The sequence below is a fragment of the Dromiciops gliroides genome, chromosome 1, assembly GCF_019393635.1.
Source record: "Dromiciops gliroides isolate mDroGli1 chromosome 1, mDroGli1.pri, whole genome shotgun sequence".
NCBI lineage: Eukaryota > Metazoa > Chordata > Mammalia > Microbiotheria > Microbiotheriidae > Dromiciops > Dromiciops gliroides.
The window spans coordinates 27008020-27031254 of NC_057861.1; the positions used below are offsets into that span (position 1 = coordinate 27008020).

At 41.9% G+C, this 23235-nt stretch overlaps 1 protein-coding gene across 1 annotated transcript in view; it reads right to left on the reverse strand.

Moving 5' to 3' along the window:
• Window positions 1-23235, reverse strand: part of LOC122744502 (2'-5'-oligoadenylate synthase 3-like) — a 69894-nt gene that overhangs the window by 23264 nt on the left and 23395 nt on the right. Inside the window, exons 9-14 of the mRNA XM_043990014.1 lie at window positions 13042-13259; window positions 12504-12792; window positions 10778-10959; window positions 10102-10331; window positions 9114-9273; window positions 7694-8052 (exon numbers count right to left, since the gene is read on the reverse strand). Of these exons, the coding sequence (XP_043845949.1) occupies window positions 7694-8052; window positions 9114-9273; window positions 10102-10331; window positions 10778-10959; window positions 12504-12792; window positions 13042-13259 (1438 nt within the window). The remainder of the gene's footprint in view (window positions 1-7693; window positions 8053-9113; window positions 9274-10101; window positions 10332-10777; window positions 10960-12503; window positions 12793-13041; window positions 13260-23235) is intronic.

A 23235-nucleotide genomic window follows, 5' to 3' on the forward strand; every position in this document is an offset into this window, starting at 1 on the left:
AAAAAGGACAGAGATTCATTTTTTTCTGTTCTTCTCTGAGGCTAAGCTACAGTCATTTATTTTAATAATATGGACATGATTGCACATGTATAACATATATCTGATTGCTTACTTTCTCAGGAAGGGGGAGAGATAGAATTTAGAACTCAAAACTTTAAAATAAAACAAATATTAAAAATTGCTTTGAGGGGGCGGCTAGGTGGCGCAGTGGATAAAACACCGGCCCTGGATTCAGGAGTTCCTGAATTCGAATCCAGCCTCAGACACTTGACACTTACTAGCTGTGTGACCCTGGGCAAGTCACTTAACCCCCATTGCCCTGCAAAAAAAAAATTGCTTTGACATGTAGTTGGGGGGAAATGAAATCTGTGTGTGTGTTTTTAAAAGATGTTTCCTGTCTGTGGGAAAACAAGCTCCTATATTCACTACTTGGGATTCATAGGATCATAGATTTAGAGCTGAAGGACTAATTAATGAATCCAACCCCCTCATTTTAGATTTTAGTTATTATTGCTCAGTCCTGTCTGACTAATGCTGACCACATTTGGGGTTTTCTTGGCAAAGATACGAGAATGATTTTGCCATTTCCTTCTCCAGCTCATTTTACACCTGTAGAAACTGAGGTAAACAGCGTTAAGTGACCTGCCCAGGGTCACACAGCTTATAAGTGTTTAAGCCAGATTTGTTTGTTTGTTTTTTGGAGGTGATTGGGGTTAAGTGACTTGCTCAGGGTCACACAGCTAGTAAGTGTCAAGTGTCTGAGGCCGGATTTGAACTCAGGTACTCCTGACTCCAGGGCCGGGTGCTCTATCCATTGCGCCACCTAGCTGTCCCCAGATTTGAACTCAGGAAGATGAGTCTTCCTGATTCCAAGCCCAGTGCTCTATCCACTATGGTGCCCCCTAGATGCCCTATCCTATGATAAGCTCATTAGAATCAGTCACAGAATGTCTACACGTATCCAATCTCTCCAAGATACTTTCTTTACATGTCATCATGATTCTCCTAGAAGTAAGCTTTACTTATGGGGAGACATCATCCCAGACACTCTGTGCATGTCCCAGACCCCAATTACATTTTTTTCAATATAATCAATTTCCTTTGAAATTCTATATATTTTATTTTCTGTATTTTTAAATAAAAGTATTTTATTATTTTCCAGTTACATATAAGGATAGTTTTCAACATTTGTTTTCATAGGATTTTTAGTTCCAAAATTTTCTCCCACCCTCCCTTCCTTCCCTCCTCCCCAAGGTGGAAAGCAATCTGATATAGGTTATATATGTAAAATCACATTAAACATATTTCTACATTAGAAATCTCATGAAAGAAGAATCAGAGCACAAAGGAAAAACCTCAAAAAAAGAAGGAAAAAAACAGCCCCAAAATAGAAACAGTGTGGTTCAATCTGCATTCATAATCCACAGTTCTTTTTTCTGGATGTTGAGAAAATTTCCTGTCATGAACTCTTTGAAACTGTTTTGGATAATTGTACTGCTAAGAAGAGCCAAATCTATCACCATTGTTCATCACAGTGTTGCTGTTACTGTGTACAATGTTCTCCTGGTTCTGCTCCTCTTGGTGAGCATCAGTTCATGTAAGTCCTTCCAGGTTTCTCTGAACTTCTCCTGCTCATCATTTCTTATAGCACAATAGTATTTCACTGCATTCGTATACCACAACTTGCCCAGACATTCCCCAATTGATAGGCATTCCCTCAATCTCCAATTCTTCGCTACCACAAAGAGAGCTGCAACAAATATTTTTATACATGTGGGTCCTTTTCCTTCCTCCATGATCTCCTTGGGATACAGATCCAGCAACGGTACCACTGGGTCAAAGGGTATGAACAGTCCCATAGTCCATTGGGCATAGCTCCAAACTGCTGTCTAGAATGGCCAGATCAGTTCACAGCTCCACCAACAATGCATTAGTGTACCAATTTTTCTACAACTTCTCTAAGATTTATTGTTTTCCTTTTTTGTTATATTAGCCAATCTGATAACAAAAGTTTTTGTACAAACAGCCAAAATTAGAAGGGAGGCAGAAAGCTGGGAAACAATTTTTACAGCCAGTATTTCTGATAAAGGTGTCATTTCTAACATTTTTAGGGAACTGTATCAAATTTATAAGGATATAAGTCATTCCCCAATTGAGAAATGGTCAAAGGATATGAAGAGACAGTTTTCTTATGAAGAAATCAAAGCTATCTATTGCCATATGAAAGAATGCTCTAAATCACAATTAGTTAGAGAAATACAAATTAAAGCAACTCTAAGGCTATTTTCTGTATTTAACATAATTTTTTTTTGCAGGGCAATAAGGGTTAAGTGACTTGCCCAGGGTCACACAGCTAGTAAGTGTCAAGTGTCTGAGGCCAAATTTGAACTCAGGTTCTCCTGAATACAGGGCTGGTGCTTTCTCCACTGCACCACCTAGCAGCCCCCAACCCTGGACTCTTGAAGGTCATCCCAGTGGAACCAAGAATCTGACAAGTCCCTTTCACCTGAAAATGCTCCAAGTATGGAATATGGCTATCTGTGGCCCAAAGACCAGTGTACCTGAGTTTGGGAGGGCACATCACTGCAAGATTGACCAGTAAGTGATATCTTTAACTCATTATGAGAGTTCTGGAGGGGTTGCTATGGGAACCCATGAATGGGAAATCTTCAGAGATCCTTGCAGTGTTAATTGAATAAGTACCCCCATTTTATGAATAGGGAAACTGAGACCCAAGGGAGGAAAACCTGAAAAGCTGTACTAAGCCTTTATTATTGTTTTTTTCTCTTTTTTTGAGTAGAATTTTATTTTCCAAAATATATGTAAAAACAAAATTTTAACATCAATTAAAAAAAAAAAACCTTGTGTTCTAACTTCTCTTCCCTCATCTATTCCCACCCCCACCCACAAGAACTCAAGCAATTCAAAATAAGTTATACATGAATAGTCATGGAAAAATTCCCATATTAGCTAGTTGTGAGAGAAAACAGTAAAAAAACCCCAAACTTCAGATTAAGGAATTGTCAAGGAGGAAAAGAAAAAAAAGGTTTTTTAAAAATGTGTTTCCATCTGTTTTCAGATACTATCAGTTCTTTCTCTACAGATGGGCTGCAATCTTCATAAGTCCTTCAGGGTTATATTGGATCATTGCCTTGCTGAAAATAACCACATGCTTCCCAGCAGATCATCCCCCACTATTGCTGTTATTTTGTATACAGTACATTTCACTCTGCTTCAGTTCATGTAGGTCTTTCCAGGTTTTTCTGATAGTATCCTGTTCATCATAACCTGTATATAGTACCTTAAGCTTGACAGAGAATTTTCTTCATAAAAGCCCAGCAAAGTAGGTACCATACGTTTTGCCATTATAATCAATCATCATATGTATTTCCCTCCATCCCACTCCCTTCCCATGACATTTACTCTATCTTCTTTTTACCTATTCCTCCTCAAAAGTGTTTTACTTCTGACTATCCTCTCCCTCGCTCTGCACTCCCTTTTTTTCACCCTTCCTTCCTTATCCTCTTCCCCTCCTACTTTCCTGCAGGGTTAAATAGATTACTCCTCTCAATTGGGTATGAAAGCTATTCCCTCCATGACCCACTCCAATGAGATCAAGGTCCCTGAGATAATTCTGTGTTCTAAATTTTTCTTCCTCCTTCCCTCCTCAACCCTCCCTATGTGATCAAACAATTCAATATGTCATACTTGTGCAGTAATGCAGAACATCTTCATCTTCCTTGAAAGTGTTTTGCTTTTTACTGCTCTCTCCCCCAATCTGCCCTTCCCTCCTTCCCTTCTTCCCCCTTCCCCTTTTCTCCCTCCCCTCCCTCAGGGCAAAAATATATTACTATACCTACTTGAGTATGTATGTTAGTCCTTCTTTGAGCCAATTCTGATGATATTAAGGTTCACTCACTCCCCAACTCCTTCCCCGTCTTGTACTCTTCCTCCATAAGCTTTGTTCTTGTTTCCTTCATGTGAACTACCTCTCCCCAGACCATCTCTCCCCTTCCCCCTCCGCCAGTCTATTCCTCCTACACCTCAAGCCTATTTTAAAGATGTCATCATGGTGGCACAGTGGACAAAGCACCAGCCCTGGACCCAGGAGGCCCCAATCCCAAATCCAGCCCCAGACATAAGACACCCCACCCTGTCTGCCCCACAAAGAGAAAAACATAAATGCTCTACAGATATCATCCCTTCATATTCAGTTCAGACCTGTGTCTTCTCTGAGTTTCTTACTGAGATAGTTTTTATGATTTTGAAGTATTATCTTCCCATGTAGGAATGTAAACAGTTTGATCTTTTAATATCCCTCATGAAGTCTTTTTCCTCTTTACCTTTTTATGCTTCTCCAGGGTCTTGTATTTGTAAGTCAAATTTTCTATTCAGTTCAGGTCTTTTCATCACAAATACTTGAAAGACCTCTTTCTCATTGAAATCCCATTTTTGCCTCTGAAAGATTATACTCAGTTTTGCTGGGTACATGATTTTTGGCTGTAGTCCCAGTTTCTTTGCCCTCTGGAATATCATATTCCATGCCCTTCAGTCCTTTAATGTAGAAGCTGCTAGATCTTGCTTTATCCTCATTGGAGCTCCACAGTATTTGAATTCCTTTTTTCTAGCTGCTTGCAGTATTTTTTCCTTGACCTGGAAGTTCTGGAATTTGGCTACAATATTCCTGGAAGTTTTCCTTTTGGGATCTCTTTCAGGAGGTGATCAGTGGATTCTTTCCATTTCTATTTTAGCTTCTGCTTCTAGAATACCAGGACAATTTTCCCTCACAATCTCTTGGAGGATGGTGTCTAAGCTCTTGTTTTGGTCATGATTTTCAGGTAGTCCAATGATTTTCAAATTATCTCTACTAGATTTATTTTCCAGGTCAGCTGTTTTTCCAAGGAGATATTTCACATTGCCCTCTATTTTTTCATTCAATTGGATTTGCTTTACTGTCTCTTGGTTTCTCATAAGGTCACTAGCTTCCATTTGTTCAATCCTAATTCTTAGGCAGTTAATTTCATCAGACAGTTTTTTAATCTCCTTTTCCATTTGTCTTTTCAAACTGTTGACCTTTTTCTCATGACTCTCCTGCATCACTCTCATTTCCCTTTCCATTCTTTCCTCCCTTTCTCTACATCTTCTTTCTGTTTCTCCTACTTTCTCTTCAAAGTCCCTTTTGAGAGCTTTCATGGCCTGAGACCAATGCATATTTTTCTTGGAAGCTTTGGATGTTGGAGCTTTGACCCTGTTATTATCTTATTCTTCTGAGGTTGTATTGTGGTCTACCTTACCCCCAAAGAAGTTTTCGATGGTCTTCTGCTTTCTCTGCCTGCTCATCCTGGCTTACTATTTCTTGGCTTTTAATTCCTTCTTAAAGTGTGACGCTGCTTCCAGGACACACTGTTCCAGCTACAGCATGGCCTGGGGGATGGTTGGGCTTCTTCTTAGTCTGCCTGGCCTCGCTTTCATTTGATTTTAAACTCTCCACTGGGGAGTGTGGGGGTGTGGGGGCTGCTTCTCAGCTCCACTCCTGTTCCCAGCTTCAGAGGGTCCCAGGTGTTTTGGTTTGAGGGGGGCAGGTTTTAATCTCACCTGGCCTGTTTTCAGGTCTGGAGATAACCTCAGGCCTACTTACTAAGCAACCAACCAGCAAAGCTTTCTGTGGTGTGGTTTTTAGCTGCGATGAGCCTGCCCGCTCCCGTCCCCCACCTGGGCCTCCCGTAGCTCGGGATTTCTTCCTGGTTGCCCACTGGGGTGGGACAGTCAAATCCTTCCCCCCAGTCCACTGGTACCCCTGCACTTACCCCACTCCCCCCCCCCCCCCCCCGTGCCCCGCGCGGGCCAACCATTCCAACCATTCCACCCGACTGCCGCTCGGTTCCAGAAGACGCTGGTGCTGCAGCTGATTCAGAGGGGCACTGGGGCAAATTCCTCTTGTGGGTGTCTGGTGTGTCGGCCTGATTGCAGGGTTAGGCTTTATTCCTGGCCCAGCACGGCCCCCTGAAATCTATCTATTGCTGGAGAAAACTCTCAGCCTGTACTTTTGTGTGTTTTTCTGCTCCAAGGGTCCTTTTATTGCTATTTTTGGGGTGATTGTATCAGGAGCTCTATGAGTTTAAGGTCTTTCCTCCGCCATCTTGGCTCTGCCCTTGTAGCCTGTATTATTATTGTGAGAGACCGCCTACAGCTGCTGCAAACCCAGCTCTCAAAATGGAATCAATGATTGACTGGACAGTAGCAATGGAGAAAAAAGTCAACTTTATTTAGTTAGGAAGCATACAGTTGGCACATTCAGATCAAAAATACATGTTGGGGCAAGTAGGTGGCACAATAGATAGAGTACTGGCCCTGGATTCAGGAAGACCTGAGTTCAAATCCCGACTCAGACCCTTGCCACTTACTAGCTGTGTGACCCTGGGCAAGTCACTTAACCCCAATTGCCTCACCAAAAAAAAAAAAATACATGCTGATTGTCCCAGGAAGTGCCTGACTTCCCCTTGACTGGAGATGACATCTGAATGGGACTGCTGGGGCAGTGACCAAAGGGTGTTCCTTATTGGGTTCCTTATTGGGAATTTCATTCCCTGCTGTTTGGTCTCCAGATACCACATCACCAGTGCAAAGATTTAACATGATGTTTTAAACAAAAATCACCATTGTCTTCTAGCTGCCCACTGTTGAATAATATTCCTTAAGTCCCACATCAGTTAGTCAACAAGCATTTATCAAGCCCCTACAATGTGTCAGGCATTGTGCTAAATGCTGGAAATATGAACAAAGAAAGATGAAAACAGTTTCTGATCTCCAGGAGCTCATAGTCTATTAAAATGTGATGTTTAAAAAGTTGGAGAGATATAATCTCAGGGTAGTCATTTTATTAATAAGGCTAGCATATTTTTAATAAAAGAGGTCAGTGGTACTCTTGAATGCTAAAAATGCCTCATGACAGTGGGCTCACAGTTTATATTCCCTTGGAAGAGCAGGTGTTCCTGAGGGGGTGGCAATCAATTCTGACTGGTTAACAATTAATGAGAGAATGAATATTATAATGGGAGGTGGGTTATATTACAGTGAGGGTCTTGAGGTACCTGACTTGGAATTTAAAATTTCCATATAGCCTTGCTGACTGAAGGGAGAATCCACATTTCCTCAGACCTATCTGAGTAATCACAATGAGCAGGAATCCACCCATTAACCTAAACTTAGGATTTCTTTTCCGAAGTAAGTCTTTGAGAAAGATTTCTCACACTGGTTGATGTCTGGATGAGGAAACAAGAAAGGAGAAAAACCTGGGTCTTGATTCAAAAATTAGTTCTTAATGTAATAGAGAAAGACTCATTTCCCTCAGAGGGAGACAACACGCTAATGATTACAGTTAAATGAGATACAGACAGGACAGACCAGAGGTGGCTTTAATGTCTAGACACACCACAGCCTGGGAATGGCAGGATCATATATTTAGAGTTAGAAGGTGTCCTGTTCTGCTTGGCCCAACCCATCCTTGTTCACTTACACATGCCATCCTTATAAAGACGTCACTACATGTTTCTGATACATACCCACACCTGCCTCTGACCTTCTTGGAATCACAGAATTTGAGAGTTGGGAGTCACCTTGCCAGTCCTCTCATCCAATACTTCCTGTTCTCCCTCTGTTGTCACTGAGAGCCAGGGGATGGGGAGACCAGACTCAGAGAACTGTGCAGGTGGGCTCTTGTTGGGCGAGAGGCTTAACATGGGAGTAATGATTGTACTCTGACAGGACCTCTCCTGAGTAACTGGGTACGGGAAAGCCCTTGCTTCCTTTCCGTGTCTCCTCCTGAGTGGCAGGCTCACTTTGGAAGTAATAATTACACTTGGGCAGGCCCCCTCCACTTTGATAGAAGACTTCTGGGTTACCGGGAAAGCCCTTGCTTCCTTTCCGTGTCTCCTCCTGAGTGGCAGGCTCACTTTGGAAGTAATAATTACACTTGGGCAGGCCCCCTCCACTTTGATAGAAGACTTCTGGGTTACTGGGAAAGCCTTTGCTTCCTTTCAGGGTCTGCTCCACCTGAAAAGAGAACACATTTACCTTGGGGATTCTGCCTACCCACGATTTGGGTGTGGGAGTCACTGAGGTCATGTAGAAAGAACTTTGGGAAGCTAGGTGGCACTATAGTGCATAGAGTGCCCAGCCTACCTTCCTGAGTTCAAATCTAGCCTCAAACACTAACTAGCTGGGTGACCCTGAGGTTATTTTACTGTTTGCCTCAGTTTCTTCATCTATAAAATGAACTGGAGAAGGAAATAGCAAACCACTCCAATACCTCTGCCAAGAAAAACCCAAAATGGGGTCAGGGAGAGTCAGATATGACTGAAAACGATTCAATAACAACAACAAAGAAAGAACCTTAGAGTACAGAGAACCATATTCTAGTCCTGGTTCTAATACTAACTAGCCATGTGACCTTACTCAAGTTCATTATCCTCCCTGAGCCTCAGTTGTCATAGCTATCACATAGGGATAGTATAAACGCAACAAGCTGCAGCAGTGTGACTATGAAAATAAGACTAGGGGATCTAATGAAGTCGAGGTCACTAAGAGGTCCTGGGAAGTGACCACCCCAGAGTGCACTGTGGGAGTGGGTACCCAGTGGGAGTACATGATTCAGTTCTGGGGGTCAGGCTTATGTCAGTTTCTCTCTGTCTCTCTTTGCTCTGTGCCACATCCCAGGACTCCATTGCACAATTAAAAGGCTCTCTTGAACATGGTCTTCCTTGGGTTGGACTAGAAATGGGTGTGTGTGTGTTGGGGGGGGGGGTGCTATAAGCATGCTGGGTTCCAGTTTAGTGTGGCAGATGTAGAATCAAGGAGGATAACCTTAAACTCTTCCAAATCCCAAAGATCATGGGACATGCCAGTCTCATGGTGGCTTGTTATGGTCAAGGCCCAGCTGGAGCATTCAGCTCAGGTCAGGAGTAGACCTCTACATTCCAATGTCAGATAACAGTGAGTCTGAGGCCAGAAGGGGTGCTGTGCAGGGGCAAAGGCTGCCTGGGCACATGGGGGCCCTTCCTGGGAGCGTCACACATACACATAGCACACACGTATCAGAGAAGGCTCTCACTTACTGGCACATCCCATGGCTGCACCAAGGTTATATTCCCATTTTGAAAGCAGGGGGCATGCGACCATTGCTGAGCTTCTTGCGCCAGTTTCTCCCAGTGGTGTCGATATTTTTCATTACCCCCTACATCACAAGTTGGGTCAGCTGGGTCCAGGATCACTGGCCTAAAGGGTAGGGCAGAGAGTGGAGACTAATGTAAAGAATCCTCCCAGGTTGCCAAAGCCAAGAAGGCATTGGCTTTAGGCATGCCCCTCTCTAAATCCTTTAAGAAACTTAGAGTACTGTAATATGAATGGTTGACATTTCCATAATGCTTTGTAGTTCCAAAGCCTTTGCCTTCAGGATCAAATTATTCTTCCAATAGGCCCTGTGAGTTGGACCATAGAGAAGCACCGAGACCTATAGAAGAATCTTGTCCACAGTCAAACAGCTAATGACTAGGAAGGGACCAGGGACTAATACACAGACCCCTGGGGATTCATTTGACCAGAAGCCTAGATTTCCATGTAGGAAATGGCTAAGGATATGATTGTATGACACAGTAAGGGCTGGGGAGCAACAGACCACACACTAATCATTGTACTGAATCTTACATGCCTATGCCTTGACACCTGATAACCTCTCAAGTTACCATAGGGATTCAGTAAATACGTGTATAATTAGGTTGGATTGGGTTGAACCAACAGGAGTCTTGAAGGACCCGGCATAAAGCCCAAATGGTGGAATTTCAGATAGCAGCAGAGGGAAGACATTTTGATTGCCAAGTGAGTCTCCCTAGCATGTCTGATACCATATCAGGAAGTCAATCCATCATGCCACTTACACACGGGGCCATTTTATGGGCAGGTCCTGAGTCAAAAGTTCAGCAATAAGCTTTGCTTTCTGTTTGCAAGGGGGTGGCCTGAGTCAGGCCAGAGAGGCTCAGGGCACCAGAGCCATAGGCTTGGAAGCTTGGCTGATTTTGAGGGTGGGGTGGAGCCTATCTCTGGTACCTGGGTTTCTGGAGCTGCTGGCGCAGGTAGCTCCCAATGGTCTCATTGTGGAAGTCATAGTTGACGGTCCAGTAGACCTGGAGGTCTTGGTATTGCTCGATCAAGTGCAGGACGGTACGGAAGCCCTCGGCTGTGCGGAAATAGGTTTCCTTGCTCCCATGCTCCCAGGCATAGACAGTGAGGAGCTCTAGGGCATACTTTGGGGGGAGTGAGCCTAGTTTCTCCTCACACTGAGAAGGAAGAAGAAATCATTGAGAATGATCACCCCCTTGATCAATAATTTTGCCATTTCTCCTTTCTATTTCTCCCCTGCCCCCCCCAGCATCTCTGTAACAATCATATATGCCCATGTCTACTCTAGTAGAATGTAAGTTATTTGAGAGTAGGAATTGTTTTCATTTCTTATATTTGTAGTGCCTGTAGCACATAGTAGATACCTTCTAAATGCATTTGATTAATGGAATGAAATACAATCCATATGCATCATGTTGCATCCTCTTCTGAGTCACAGGGAAGGTCAGAAGCCATCTGCTCCAGCTCCTTCGTCTTAGAGCTGAGGAAGAGGCTAGGTGACTTGACTAAGGTCTCACAGCTAGTGAGTGGCATGGCCACTCCTCTGTTCTCCTCTCACTGCCCTGAGGTATTGAACTCCTGGGTACCCAAGGAAGATTCCTACCATTTTGTACCAGTGCTTCACCAATCGGATCAGACTTTTGAGTTTGGTGCAACGCTCTTTGAGGAAGTTCCTCTGTAGTTCTGTGAAGCAGGTAGAGAATTCTCCCTCTTCCCCCTCCTGGGATTGCCTTATAAGTTCAATGTAGACCTGAGGGTCAGGTTTGAAGAACCTGTTAAGCTGGCCTGTAGGGAAAAACCAACTCAATATCAATAGTGTTTAATGAGCACCAGCTCTAACAAGGAGTAGGGAAGTGGGGGTGGGCTACTAGGGGTAGAGATAGGGACAAAAGGCAGGTCCTGCCCATCAGGAGTTGGCATGTAGACAAAAGAACCATATACATGAAATGGCTGACAATATCAGACACAGAAGGGGTGGGGTGGGGTTGAGTCAGGGAGGAACTCAGGGGAGAAAGATCTCTGTGGTCTGAGGGCATCAATGAAGGCTTCATGGAGTAGGGGGATCTGACCTGGGCCTTGAAGGATGAGCAGAATTTGGATAAATGGAGTAGAAAGAAGGTTTTTCCAAAAGGGATCATAACCTGACAAAGGGCCTACGGGTAGGCGTGGTTATGGTTTGTTCATGGATCAGTGAAGAGCCCAGGCTGATTGGAACAGGAGAGAGAGCCAGAAAAAGTCAGATCCACCTGGGGCTCTGGCTGTCTCTGGGGGGGTAGCCAGCTGGCCACACCTGTTCTTTGTTGTCTGCCCAACGACTGGGCATCTGCTGATAACATGATGTGTCTGAGAAGAGAAGGGTTTATTCTAGACCAGAATTAGTTGTGGCCACAGGCTTAAAACTGGAAGGGGCTTGGGAGATTATCTGGTCTGGGGGTTCTCCACCTGGGCTCTATAAGAGTTAACAAAAACTTTAAAAACTATTTCAATCTGATTTTTTCCTAATGATCTCATGTATTTTATTTTAAACATTTAAAAACAGAACTGTGAGAAGCTCCCCAGACTCAGTCTCCTCTGTGAATGATTTCCAATTCGTCCTGTCTGTAGCTTGTTGGAACACAGCTGCTCAAAGCTTGTCTTCCCCCTTAGACAAGGAGCTTCTTGACAGCTGGAGCTGTCTTTTACCTTTCTTTCTATCCCCAGTGGTTAGTACAGTGGCTGACTCATAGTAGGTGCTTAATAAATGATTGATTGACTGAATGACTAGATTGACAAAGTGCCACCCAAAACAAACACAACAGAAACATTGATGTGCCAAGCACCTTACAAATGTTATCCACCATGAGCCTCATAACAACCCTATAGAGAGGGTACTATGATAATGCTCATTTTACAGCTGAGTAAACTGAGGCAAATGGAGGTTAAGTGACTTGCCCAGAGTCACACAGCTAGCAAGTGTCTAGCTTGGATTTGAGCTCAGGTCTTCCCTACTCCAAGCTCAGTGCTCTATCCACAGCACCACCTAGCTGCTTGTCTAGAATCCTTCATTTAGTCCAACTCCCCAGAGTCAGAGAAAGGCAGTGACTTGCCTGGGGTCACAGTAAACTAATGTTCTTTGCTGTAATTCCCCCTGCCCATCCCCCATCCCCAGGAGGTAGGAACAGAGACTCTCTAACTCCTGGGTTTGTGGGCCAAGGAGGGAAGCTTTACTGTTGGAAATGAGCTGATGCTGAGGCTGAGAGAAAGGCTCTTGGCAGGGGCTGTTCTTCTAGAAGCAGCGTGTCCTCCTCCTGGGCTGGGGTGACCCAGAAGCCAGGATTGGGGCTTCTTACCTAGAGCATCAAAGGCTGGAAGCAAATCAAAATCCACCCATGGACTGTACATTGTCAGCCTCATCTGGAAGCTCAGCACTCTGGGGTTGGGCCATCTGTTTTCCTCAAATTTTACTGCAAACACCCCAGTTTGGTCACGCTCCCACTCTACCAGTTGTTTCTTGATTGCCTCAATGCACTCTTTTCGACGGTCTTTCTGGTCCCGATAGCTTTTGAGGTTGCTGAGAAATACTACCAGGTCTGCATCCGAGCGGCCTCTCAGGGCTGTGCCTTTGCCAGATGACCCTCCCTGCATGGAGCAGAAACGGAGATTATCCCTGAAGGAAGAGCCACTTGGCCTGAAGAAGGGGGAAGGGGACTTGAAAAACCAGCTGCCCCCTCCCCAGACAGCCCTCTGCTCTGCTCACCCCTGTTACAAACCTGGCTTTTAGGGACCCAAGAGGATCCTTCCCCTGCCTGGGGCTTGTCTCTGTCCCGAGCCTTCTGCCCCTGCCCAGATTCTCAGAGAAGCAGGTAAAGAAAGCAGCCCTGGGCTCACCTTCACAACCTTGGTCACCCGGACTGACTTCCCTGTATCTCGGAAACACCTGTCCTTTAGGAAGGAGGAGATGGCGTCAATGGCTCTTCGGACCTCTCTCTTGAAAGGGGTATCAGGCAAGAGATGCACTTCGATGTACCTGTCCAGGTCTCCTGGCCGAGTGTTCCAGAGATCCATGGTGTCCACAGCCTGCACCGAGAGAGTGAGGGACATGAGAGCTCAGTGCCCAGCTGGCTGAGAGTCGCGCTGCCCTTTGCCCTGCCCCAGGACACTCCTCCATAAGAGAACTCTGCCTCTTCAATTAGTTTTGTTTTCCTGAACAGGGTTGTACTAGCAGAGGGCTGAGCCCTAGTTTCTGTTGCTATATTCTAGACTATGACTAATTTTAAACAAGTTTGATTGATGCCTTTTTTTTTGGTTTGCATCCTAGGGTTGGGTTTTTTGCGTGCTTTTTTTTTTTTTAAGAAATAATACCGACTTGCATGAGTGAGATGAGCAGAACCAGAAGAAAATTATACACAGTATCATCAACATTATGTGTTGATCAACTGTAATAGACTAGATTCTTCTCACCAATCCAATGGTACCAGAAAGTTCCAAAGGATGAAAAAAGCTCTCCAAAAAAACAAAACAGGAACTGTAGAATATGTGTTTGGGACAAACTGCCTCAGTTTATCCAAATAACTTGAGGAGACCACCAAGTCAAGCAGAGACAGATTTATTACATCCTCATGAGGATGGGCAAAGCCCAATTACACACTGAAGTCTTGCAAAGATATGCCCAATCCTCTAGGTTTTTATAGTAATCTTGAAAAGGACTGTCTCCACATACACCTAGGGTGGATGAGCTCACAATCTAACATCCAATCCTGTCTCACCCAAAATTCGTACCCAGCTCGTGATCCATGTATGGAGACATGTCCAAGAACAAAGGGGAGAAGGGGAAAGGGTACAAGTCTGAGGAATGTCAAAGAAAGAGGGAGGCAGAAATCACTCCCTTTTCTGACTGCAATTTATCATGACAAAGACTGGGATTCTCACATGTGAGAGGGGAGTTTTTTATTACAGGCCATATACTAAGGTGTAGCTGGCATGTGGGAACTAAGCAGAAGTAAAGTAAATAGTGTTAATTGGTAGAACTGTGACAGGTAATAAAACTTACTGGGGGACTGGACATCTCCCAGACCCCATCCCCAAAGTTTACAGAACTGTCCCAAGTCCATTATCTCAACAATAAAACTGAAAGGAGACAGTGAGAATTTGACAAGCAATTAACTTTTAGACAAAGCGAGAGGCTAGCTATTCTGGGGGGGGGGGAGGCTAGGTATCTTTCAGACTCCATCCTCAGAGTTTAATCTGACTCAATCCATAATTGTCCCACACAATATGGATGCTGATTGGACCATACTATTTCTTTTGTTTTTGGTTCTGTTGGTTTTCTGTTTTGGGGTTTTTCCTTTTTGCTCTGATTCTTCTCTTATAACATGACTAATGAAGAAATATACTAAATGTTATTATGTATATATTACCTATATCAGATTACCTGCTTTCTAGGGGAGGGGGGAGGGAGGGAGAAAAATTTGAAATTGGAAATCTTATATAAACAAATGTTGAAAACTATTTCTACATGTAACTGGAAAATAATAGTTTTATTTAAAAAAAATAAATAAAAGATTGCCTCAAAAAGAAAGAAAGAGAAAGAAAGAAAGAATACCAAAGGGGGCAAGCTAGGTGGTGCAGTAGATAAAGCACTGGCCCTGGATTCAGGAGGACCTGAGTCCAAAACCAGCCTCAGACATTTGACACTAGCTGTGTGACCTTAGGCAAGTCACTTATCCCACATTGCCCTGCACCCCCCAAAAGAAAGAAAGAATACAAACCCCCCCACAAAAACAAAACAAAAAAAGAAGAAGAAATAATACTGTCCCTCCCTCCTCCAAATTGTTCTCTCTTGTAACATTAAAGATGAAGTTGCCATGCCCCTTGAGGATCCTTAAAAGACATTGCTACAGTTTGAAGAGGTTACTTCATGGTAGTACAGACTTGGAGATTGAGAATGTGATCCCCTTTGCCTATAGGTAGCTAGGGGGCCCAGTGGGTACTCGGGAAGACCTGAGTTCCAGCCTGGCCTCAGACATTTACTAACTGCAACCCAGGGCAAGTCACTTAACCTCTTTCTGCCTCAGTTTCTTCATCTTTAAAACGGGGACAATAATAGCACCTGCCTCCCAAGGTTGAGAAAACATATTCATAGACTGTAGGGGGGCAGAGCCAAAATGGCAGAGAGAAGCCAGGAAGTTGCCTGAGCTCTCCCAAATTTCCCTTGGAAACAATGTTAAGTCAAGCTTCTAAATGGATCCTGGAGCTAAAGAACCTACAAAAAGATGGATTGAAACAATCTTCTGGCTTAAGATAACCTAGAAGAAATTCAGAAAAAGGTTGGTTTTACTTGGGTAAAAGAGGAGTACAGTGCAGCATAGAGGAGTGTCTGGGCAACCCAGTGGAAGGCTCTTAGTCACAGCATAGATCAGCAGCTGAGGATCTTCAGTCCTGGCTCAGCAAGCTAGTGACACAGCAGGTCAGTTGTGAAGCCCCCAGATTCAATGCAAAAGGTAAGCTGCCAGCTGGCGTATCTGCTACACAACAGACACAACTAGGTTCCCCCTCCCCCCAGTGCAGTGAGCAAATTGTAAGCCACTGAAATCTCAGAGTAGAAAGCCAGTGATAAGGCCCCCAGCTACCAGCAAAAGAAGCTTGGGACAGTGCTGCCTGCACCCCAAGAGGAGAGCTCAATTTTAAAAGGAACAGAATGGGTTAAAATATGAGTAAGGAATAGAAACAAACCCTCACTATAGAAAGATACTATGGTGACCTGAATGACCAAAACACAAATTCAGAAGAGGACAACAATGTCAAAATGCCTATATGTGAAGCCTCAAAGGGGAAGATGAATTGGTTTCAAGACCAAAATGCCATCTTGGAAGAGCTCAAAAGGGATTTTATAAATCAAATAAGAGAGGAAGAAGGAAAAATTAGAAAAAGAAATGACAGTTATGCAAGAGAGAGTCAATAGATTGGAAAAAGAAAACAGTTCCTTAAAATTACAATTGGCCAAATGAAAAACAAGGTGCAGAAGCTGACTGGGGAAAATAATTCCTTAAGAATCAGAATTGGGCAGGTGGAAACTAATGACTCAATGAAATATCAGGAAGCAGTAAAGCAGAATCAAAACAATGTAAAAGAAGAAGAAAATGTAAAATACCTCCTTAGAAAAACAACAGAACTGGAAAATAGATCCAGGAGGGACAATTTAAGAATTATTGGACTACCTGAGGGCCATGATAAATAAATTTTTAAAAAGAGCCTGGACAGATATTTCAGGATATTTTCAAGGAGAACAAGTCTTAGAACCAGGGGGAAAATAGTAATAGAAAGAATTCACTGATCACCTCCTGAAAGAGAACATAAGAGGAAAACTCCAAGGAATATTGTAGACAAATTCCAGAATTATCAGGTGAAGGAGAACATACTGCAAGCAGCCAGAAAGAAACAATTTAAATATCAAGAAGCCACACTCAGGATTATAGAGGACCCAGAACCTTCAACCTTAAAGAATTGGAGGGCTTGGAATATAATATTCCTGAAGGCAAAGGAGCTTGGATTGCAACCAACAATCTACTATCCAGCAAAACTGAGCATAATCTTCAGGGGAAAAGATGGACATTTAATGAGACAGGGGACTTTAAAAATTTCCTGATGAAAAGTCAAGAACTAAACAGAAAATTCAATCTTCAAATACAAGACTCAAGAGAAGCATAAAAAGGTAAAATAGGGAAAAAAACATGTTATTCAATGAGGTTAAAATGTTTACATCCCTACATGGAAAGAAGATACTTGTGACTCTTGAGATCTCTATCTCTATACATAGAGAGAAATGTGTGGGTATAAGTTGATTTTGATGTGATGATATTAAAAAAATCTTAAAGGTGACAAAAAGGATTGTACTGGAAGAAGAGGAAAGGGATGGCAGAGGGGGGGAAATCATATCCCATGAAAAGGCACAAAAGATCTATCACAATAGAGGGAAAATAAGGGAGAGGTGAACATTGTTTCAACCTTACTCTCATCTGATTTGGGTGAAAGAGCGAATAATATAGACACTCTGTTGGGTATAGAAATTTATCTTACTCTAAGGGGAAGTAAAAGGGGAAAGGGAAAGAAAAGAGTGGGGCATTATAGGAGGGGAAAGGGGAAAGAAAAGGAAGGTGTGGCTGATAGAAGGGAGGGCAGTTTGAGGGAGGTGGTGGTCAGAAGCAAAACACTAGAGAGAAGGGACCAGGTGAAAGGAGAGAGGAAAGTATAAATAAAGGGAAAAACAGGATGTAGGGAAATACACAATAATTATAACTATGAATGTGAATGGAATGAACTTTCCCATAAAATGTAAGTGGATAGCATAGTAGATTAAAAACCAGAATCCTACAACATGTTGTTTACAAGAAATTCATTTGAAGCAGAAAGATACACACAGAGTAAAGGTAAAATGATGGAGCAGAATATATTATGCTTCAGCTGAAGTAAAAAAAGCAGGGGCAGAAATCCTTATCTCAGACAAAGCAAAGACAAAAATAGATCTAAAAAGAGATAAGGAAGGAAACTACATCTTGCTAAAAAGAAAGCATATGGGGGCAGCTAGGTGGCGCAGTGGATAAAGCACTGACCCTGGATTCAGGAGGACCTGAGTTCAAATCCAGCCTCAGACACTTGACACTATCTGTGTGACCCTGGGCAAGTCACTTAACCCTTATTGCCCAGCAAAAAACAAAACAAAACAAAATAACCAAAAAAAAGCCCCCCAAATGAAAGAAAGCATATGGACAGTGCTTTGCAAACCTTATAATATTCTATTATTCATGGTTGTAATTGTGGTGGTGGTGATGATGGTGATGGCTAGTTAGGTGTGTAGGGGATAGAGTATCTACCTGAAGTCAGGAACACTTATGTTGCCTCATGTACAATTATGAACACTGTATTCAAATCTGACCTCGGACACTTGTTAGCTGTGTGACCCTGGGCAAGTCACTTAACCTCTGTTTGTTTCAGTTTCCTCAACTGTAAAATAAGGAAAATAATATACCTGCCTCCCAAGATTATTAGCAGCATCAATTGAGAGAGCATACTCACTATGCTTTGTAAACCTTAAAAGCCCTCTATTATTAGCTATTATTGTTGTTGTTATTATTTCATACTAGTTAGCTAGGTATGCAGTGGTTAGAGGATTGGGCCTGGAGTCAGTATGACTCATCTTCCTGAGTTCAAATCAGGCCCCAGACATTCCCTAGTTGTGTGACTCTGGGCAAGTCACTTCACTCTGTTGGCCTGTTTCCTCATTTGTAAAAGGAGCTAGGGAAGGAAATGGCAAACCACTCCACTATCTCTGTCAAGAAAACCACAAATTGGGTCACAAAGAGTCAGATACAACTGAAAAAAAAAACTGAATTATTATCTTTCATCTTTTTTATTCAGTCCCTTCACTTTGCAGTTGAGGAAACTGAAGAGACTGAAGAGAAATTTGTTGGAGGTTACAATAACAGGATCAATAACAGGAAGATCCTGGGTCTTCCAATGCCTGGCTGGTATATCTCCATGACACCACAGTGGTCCCTTTTCAGCCATTGTTATTATTAAATTGTTAATACTTATTAATAACAATGATGATATCATAAAAAGGAAAAGGACCCACATGTACAAAAATATTTTTAGCTGCTCTTTTTGTGGTGGCAAGGAATTGGAAATTGAGGGGATGCCCATCAGTTGGGGAATGGCTGAACAAGTTATGGTATATGAATGTAATGGAATTCTATTGTGCTGTAAGAAACGATGAGCAGGAGGAGTTCAGAGAAACCTGGAAGGACTTGCATGAACTGATGATGAGTGAGATGAGAATAACAATGATGATAGCCCGCATTCATATAATACTTTAAGATTTGCAAAACATTTTAAGACTACTGTCTCATTGGATTCTCAAAACAACTCTGGGGAGTAGGGGCTATTGTTATACCCATTTTATAGATGAAGAAACTAAGGCAGGCAGGGGTTATGTGACTTGTCAAAGGTCACACAGCAAGTACAGCAAGTAGCTGGTCTGAGTCAAGATTTGAATTGGTGTCATCTTTACTTTAGGCCCATCACTCTACTGTACCACCTTTACTCTTTTTTTTTTGGTAAGGCAATTGGGGTTAAGTGACTTGCCCAGGGTCACACAGCTAGTAAGTTATCAAGTGTCTGAGGCCAGATTTGAACTCAGGTCCTCCTGACTCCAGGGCCAGTGCTCTATCCACTGCGCCACCTAGCTGCCCCCTACCTTTACTCTTTAAATTTTTTTCCTTAAGTATTTTGTTTTTAAATCACTTTCATCTCTCCTTCTTAGTTACTTAGTGAGCCATCCCTTCTGTTAAAAAAAAAAAAAGGATAAAGAAAGAAGAAAAAAATGTCAAAATAATCTACCCATTCACCACCTCCCCCAGCCCACCCCAAAAGGAGAGTGCTTAATTTTTTTTCCCATTCTTCTCTGGGTCCAAGCTACATTCATTTCTTTTAATAATGTGGGAATGTTTTACATGATTGCACATGTATAACCTATATCTGATTGTTTACTATCTCAGGGAAGGGGAAGGGGAGGAATAGAATATGGAACTCAAAATTTTAAAAGAAAACAAATGTTAAAAGATGTTTTGACATGTAATTGGGGAAAATAAAAATATCTATACATATATGCATATATATTTGTTTATCTTTCTGTCTGTTTATTCATTTATTTATTTATTCTTTCACTTATTTATTCTTTTATCCATTAATTATTTTTTCTATTTATTTATCCATCTATTTATTTAATCATTCATACACTTATTTATTCATCCATTTATTTATTTATTTGTCCTTTCATTAATTTATTTATCTAGCTAGCTATATATTCATTAATTCATTCATTTGTTCATTCATTCGTTCATTCATTTGTTTGTTTGTTTGTTGGAAAAGGCATGTCCTGCCTGTGAGAAAACAAGCACCTGTATTCACTTCTTGGGATGCACAGGATCACAGATTTAGAGTTGAAAGGGACCTTAGACACCATCAAGTCCAATCCCCATTTTAGATTATTTGTTGTTGTTCAGTCATGTCTGACTCTCCATGACCCCATTTGGGGTTTTCTTGGCAAAGATACCGAACTGATTTCCCATTTCCTTCTTCAACTTGTTTTGTGGATGGAGAAACTGAGGCAATAAGGTTAAGTGACTTGCCCAGGATCACATAGCTCATAACCATTTGAGGCCAAATTTGAACTCACAAAGATGAGTCTTGCAGACTCCAAGCTCAGAGCTTTATCTACTGTACCATGTAGCTGCCCCATTTGACATTTTACTGAGGGATTAAGTGACTTACCTAGAGTCACACAGCTATTGAGTGTCAAAAAGAGGATTTGAACCCCCGTTTTCCCAAATCTAGGTTCAATGTTCTACCTGTTAAACCATACTGCTTCTCATGGTATTCACCTATTATTTAAGATATATATGTATATATATGATAATATGTGATATGATGCGATGTGATGATGATATATGATACAATACAATATAATATAATATGTACTTATGTAATATATACATATATAGGAGTATTATAAAAGTTACCAAAATCCTCTTAGCCTTTGACCTAACCAGATTATTAGAAGAAAATGAAAAAAAAACCCACCTGTCTACACAAAAATAGTTAGGATAATAGGGTAATAGTATAATGCTACTTAGAATAATAGGATAATAATAATTGGGTAACCCTATTTATAATGTTGATAATTTATAATATATTTATAATAGAAAAGAAACCCTAGGGGGCAGTTAGATGTTGAAGTGAATGAATACTGGACCTGGTGTCAATAAGACCTGAGTTCAAATCCAGCCTCAGACCCTTACTAGCTGTGTAACCCTGGGCAAGTCACTTAGCCTTCTTTGCCTCAGTTTTCTCATATGTAAAATGAGCTGGAGAAGGAAATGGCAAACCACTGCAGTCAAGGAAATCCCACAAGGGGTCACAAAGAGTTGAACAATAAATGACAGGAATGGGATAGAATGGAGAAAAAAATTACATCTGTACTTCAATAGAATTGCTTTCCATTGTAAGCTGTTATTTTAAGTAAGGTTCTGACCAGCTTGACCAACGGGTTCGTGGAACACAAAAGGATAAAAACCCTTAAACTAAGCCTAGTAGTCTTCAGTGTCGAGGATAATGTCTCCAGGTCCCAGCATTTGTAAAATCAGACCTCCCTTAATCAATGTTAATCAGTCATATTTCTGCCTTACACTATATCTATATCTATATCTATATCTATATCTATATCTATATCTATATCTATATCTATATCTATATCTATATCTATATCTATATCTATATCTATATCTATATCTATATCTATATCTATATCTATATCTATATCTATATCTATATCCATACCCATACCCATACCCATACCCATACCCATACCCATACCCATACCCATATCTAATCTGTATCTGTATCTATATCTATATCTGTATCTGTATCTGTATCTGTATCTGTATCTGTATCTGTATCTGTATCTATATCTGTATCTATATCTATATCTAATCTATATCTATATCTATATCTGTATCTGTATCTGTATCTGTATCTATATCTATATCTATATCTGTATCTGTATCTGTATCTATATCTATATCTGTATCTGTATCTGTATCTATATCTATATCTGTATCTATATCTGTATCTGTATCTATATCTATATCTATAAACTAAGCCTATTCAATGATCCAACCAGCAATTACTAAGCATCTATTATGTGCCAAACATTGTACTAAGCAAAGAAAATAAGAAAAAATGAAGCTATCTCAGCCTTCAATGAGTTTACATTGTAGGGGTGGCAGGTTTGGGGTCAGGGGAAGGTTTTTTGCAACATATACACAGAGAAGTTGGTTGTTGTTTGTCCTTCATTCTCAAAGAGGACCATGACATCCAGGTGATGTTATGACTTTCACTGAATTGGATTTGAGTGAGGGCTGTGCAAAGTCACCAGCCTCACTCTCTCCTCCAGCACCATCTGGGGCCAGTGGCAAGATATACATCAGGATGACTGGAGATGGCTCTGGATATTTAAGGCAATTGGGGTGAAGTGACTTTTTCAGGGTCACACAGTTAGTAAGTGTCTGAGGTGAGATTTGAACTCAGGTCCTCCCAACTTCAGGGCCAGTGCCCTATCTACTGCACCAGCTAGCTGCCTCTCACACAGAAGTAAATACAATTTGAAGAGAGTGCATATAGTAACAGAGAGACCAGAGGTTCTTAGCTTGGGACCTGCGAACTTCTTAAAACAAACAATATTTTGATAACTGTATGGAATCTGTATACTCTGGCCTCACTGTCCTAGGGCCAGAGTAGTTACATCCACTCTTAGGCTTCTAGGGAACCCTGAAGAGTCTGGGGTATTTCTTCTCTACTGCCATCAGCTTGAGCCACCACTGGCTCAATTCCACCTGGTTAGCAGCTTGTGACTGGTGCCTCATTTAACCACTTAATATTGATGAGCTTTTACAAAAGGAGGTTTTTTAAAAGATAGCCAGAGTAAACAGAAACATTTTCCCTGGTGCCTCTGGGTCATACTCTCCCTTCCATCATGTCAGTCTATGTCAGGGAAGGAGGTTCAACTTAGCTCAGTTTCCACATACGATCAGTCCCACCAAGTTTGTATCCGGTAGTGACATTAATGCCAGATGATTCCTAGTCTCCACCTCCACTGGTCTGGGGTCCCAAAAGTTACTCTTTGCTCTCAAGGTGTCAATGCTGTGCTGTTGACAAAACCAAACTTTGGAATGATGGGATGGTGAGGAGCCCTCTCATGATGTAATAGGGTGCCCTCCCTTTACTGGTCCCCAAGCTCTCCCAGGAGAACTGAGGCTAAAGCTGTCAGACTTTTAAAATGACTCTATAGTCAAAGAACTTCCTTTTTATCACCTGGTTGTTGTTGAATTATTTCAGTGTCCTTTTTGGATGTCTTGGCGAAGATACTATAATACAGTTGATGTAGGAGGCAAAAGGGGGTTAACAGAAAAACCTAAGATCCAAGCTCTAATTCATATATTAGCTCTAAAAGGGATTCAGACCCCAGTT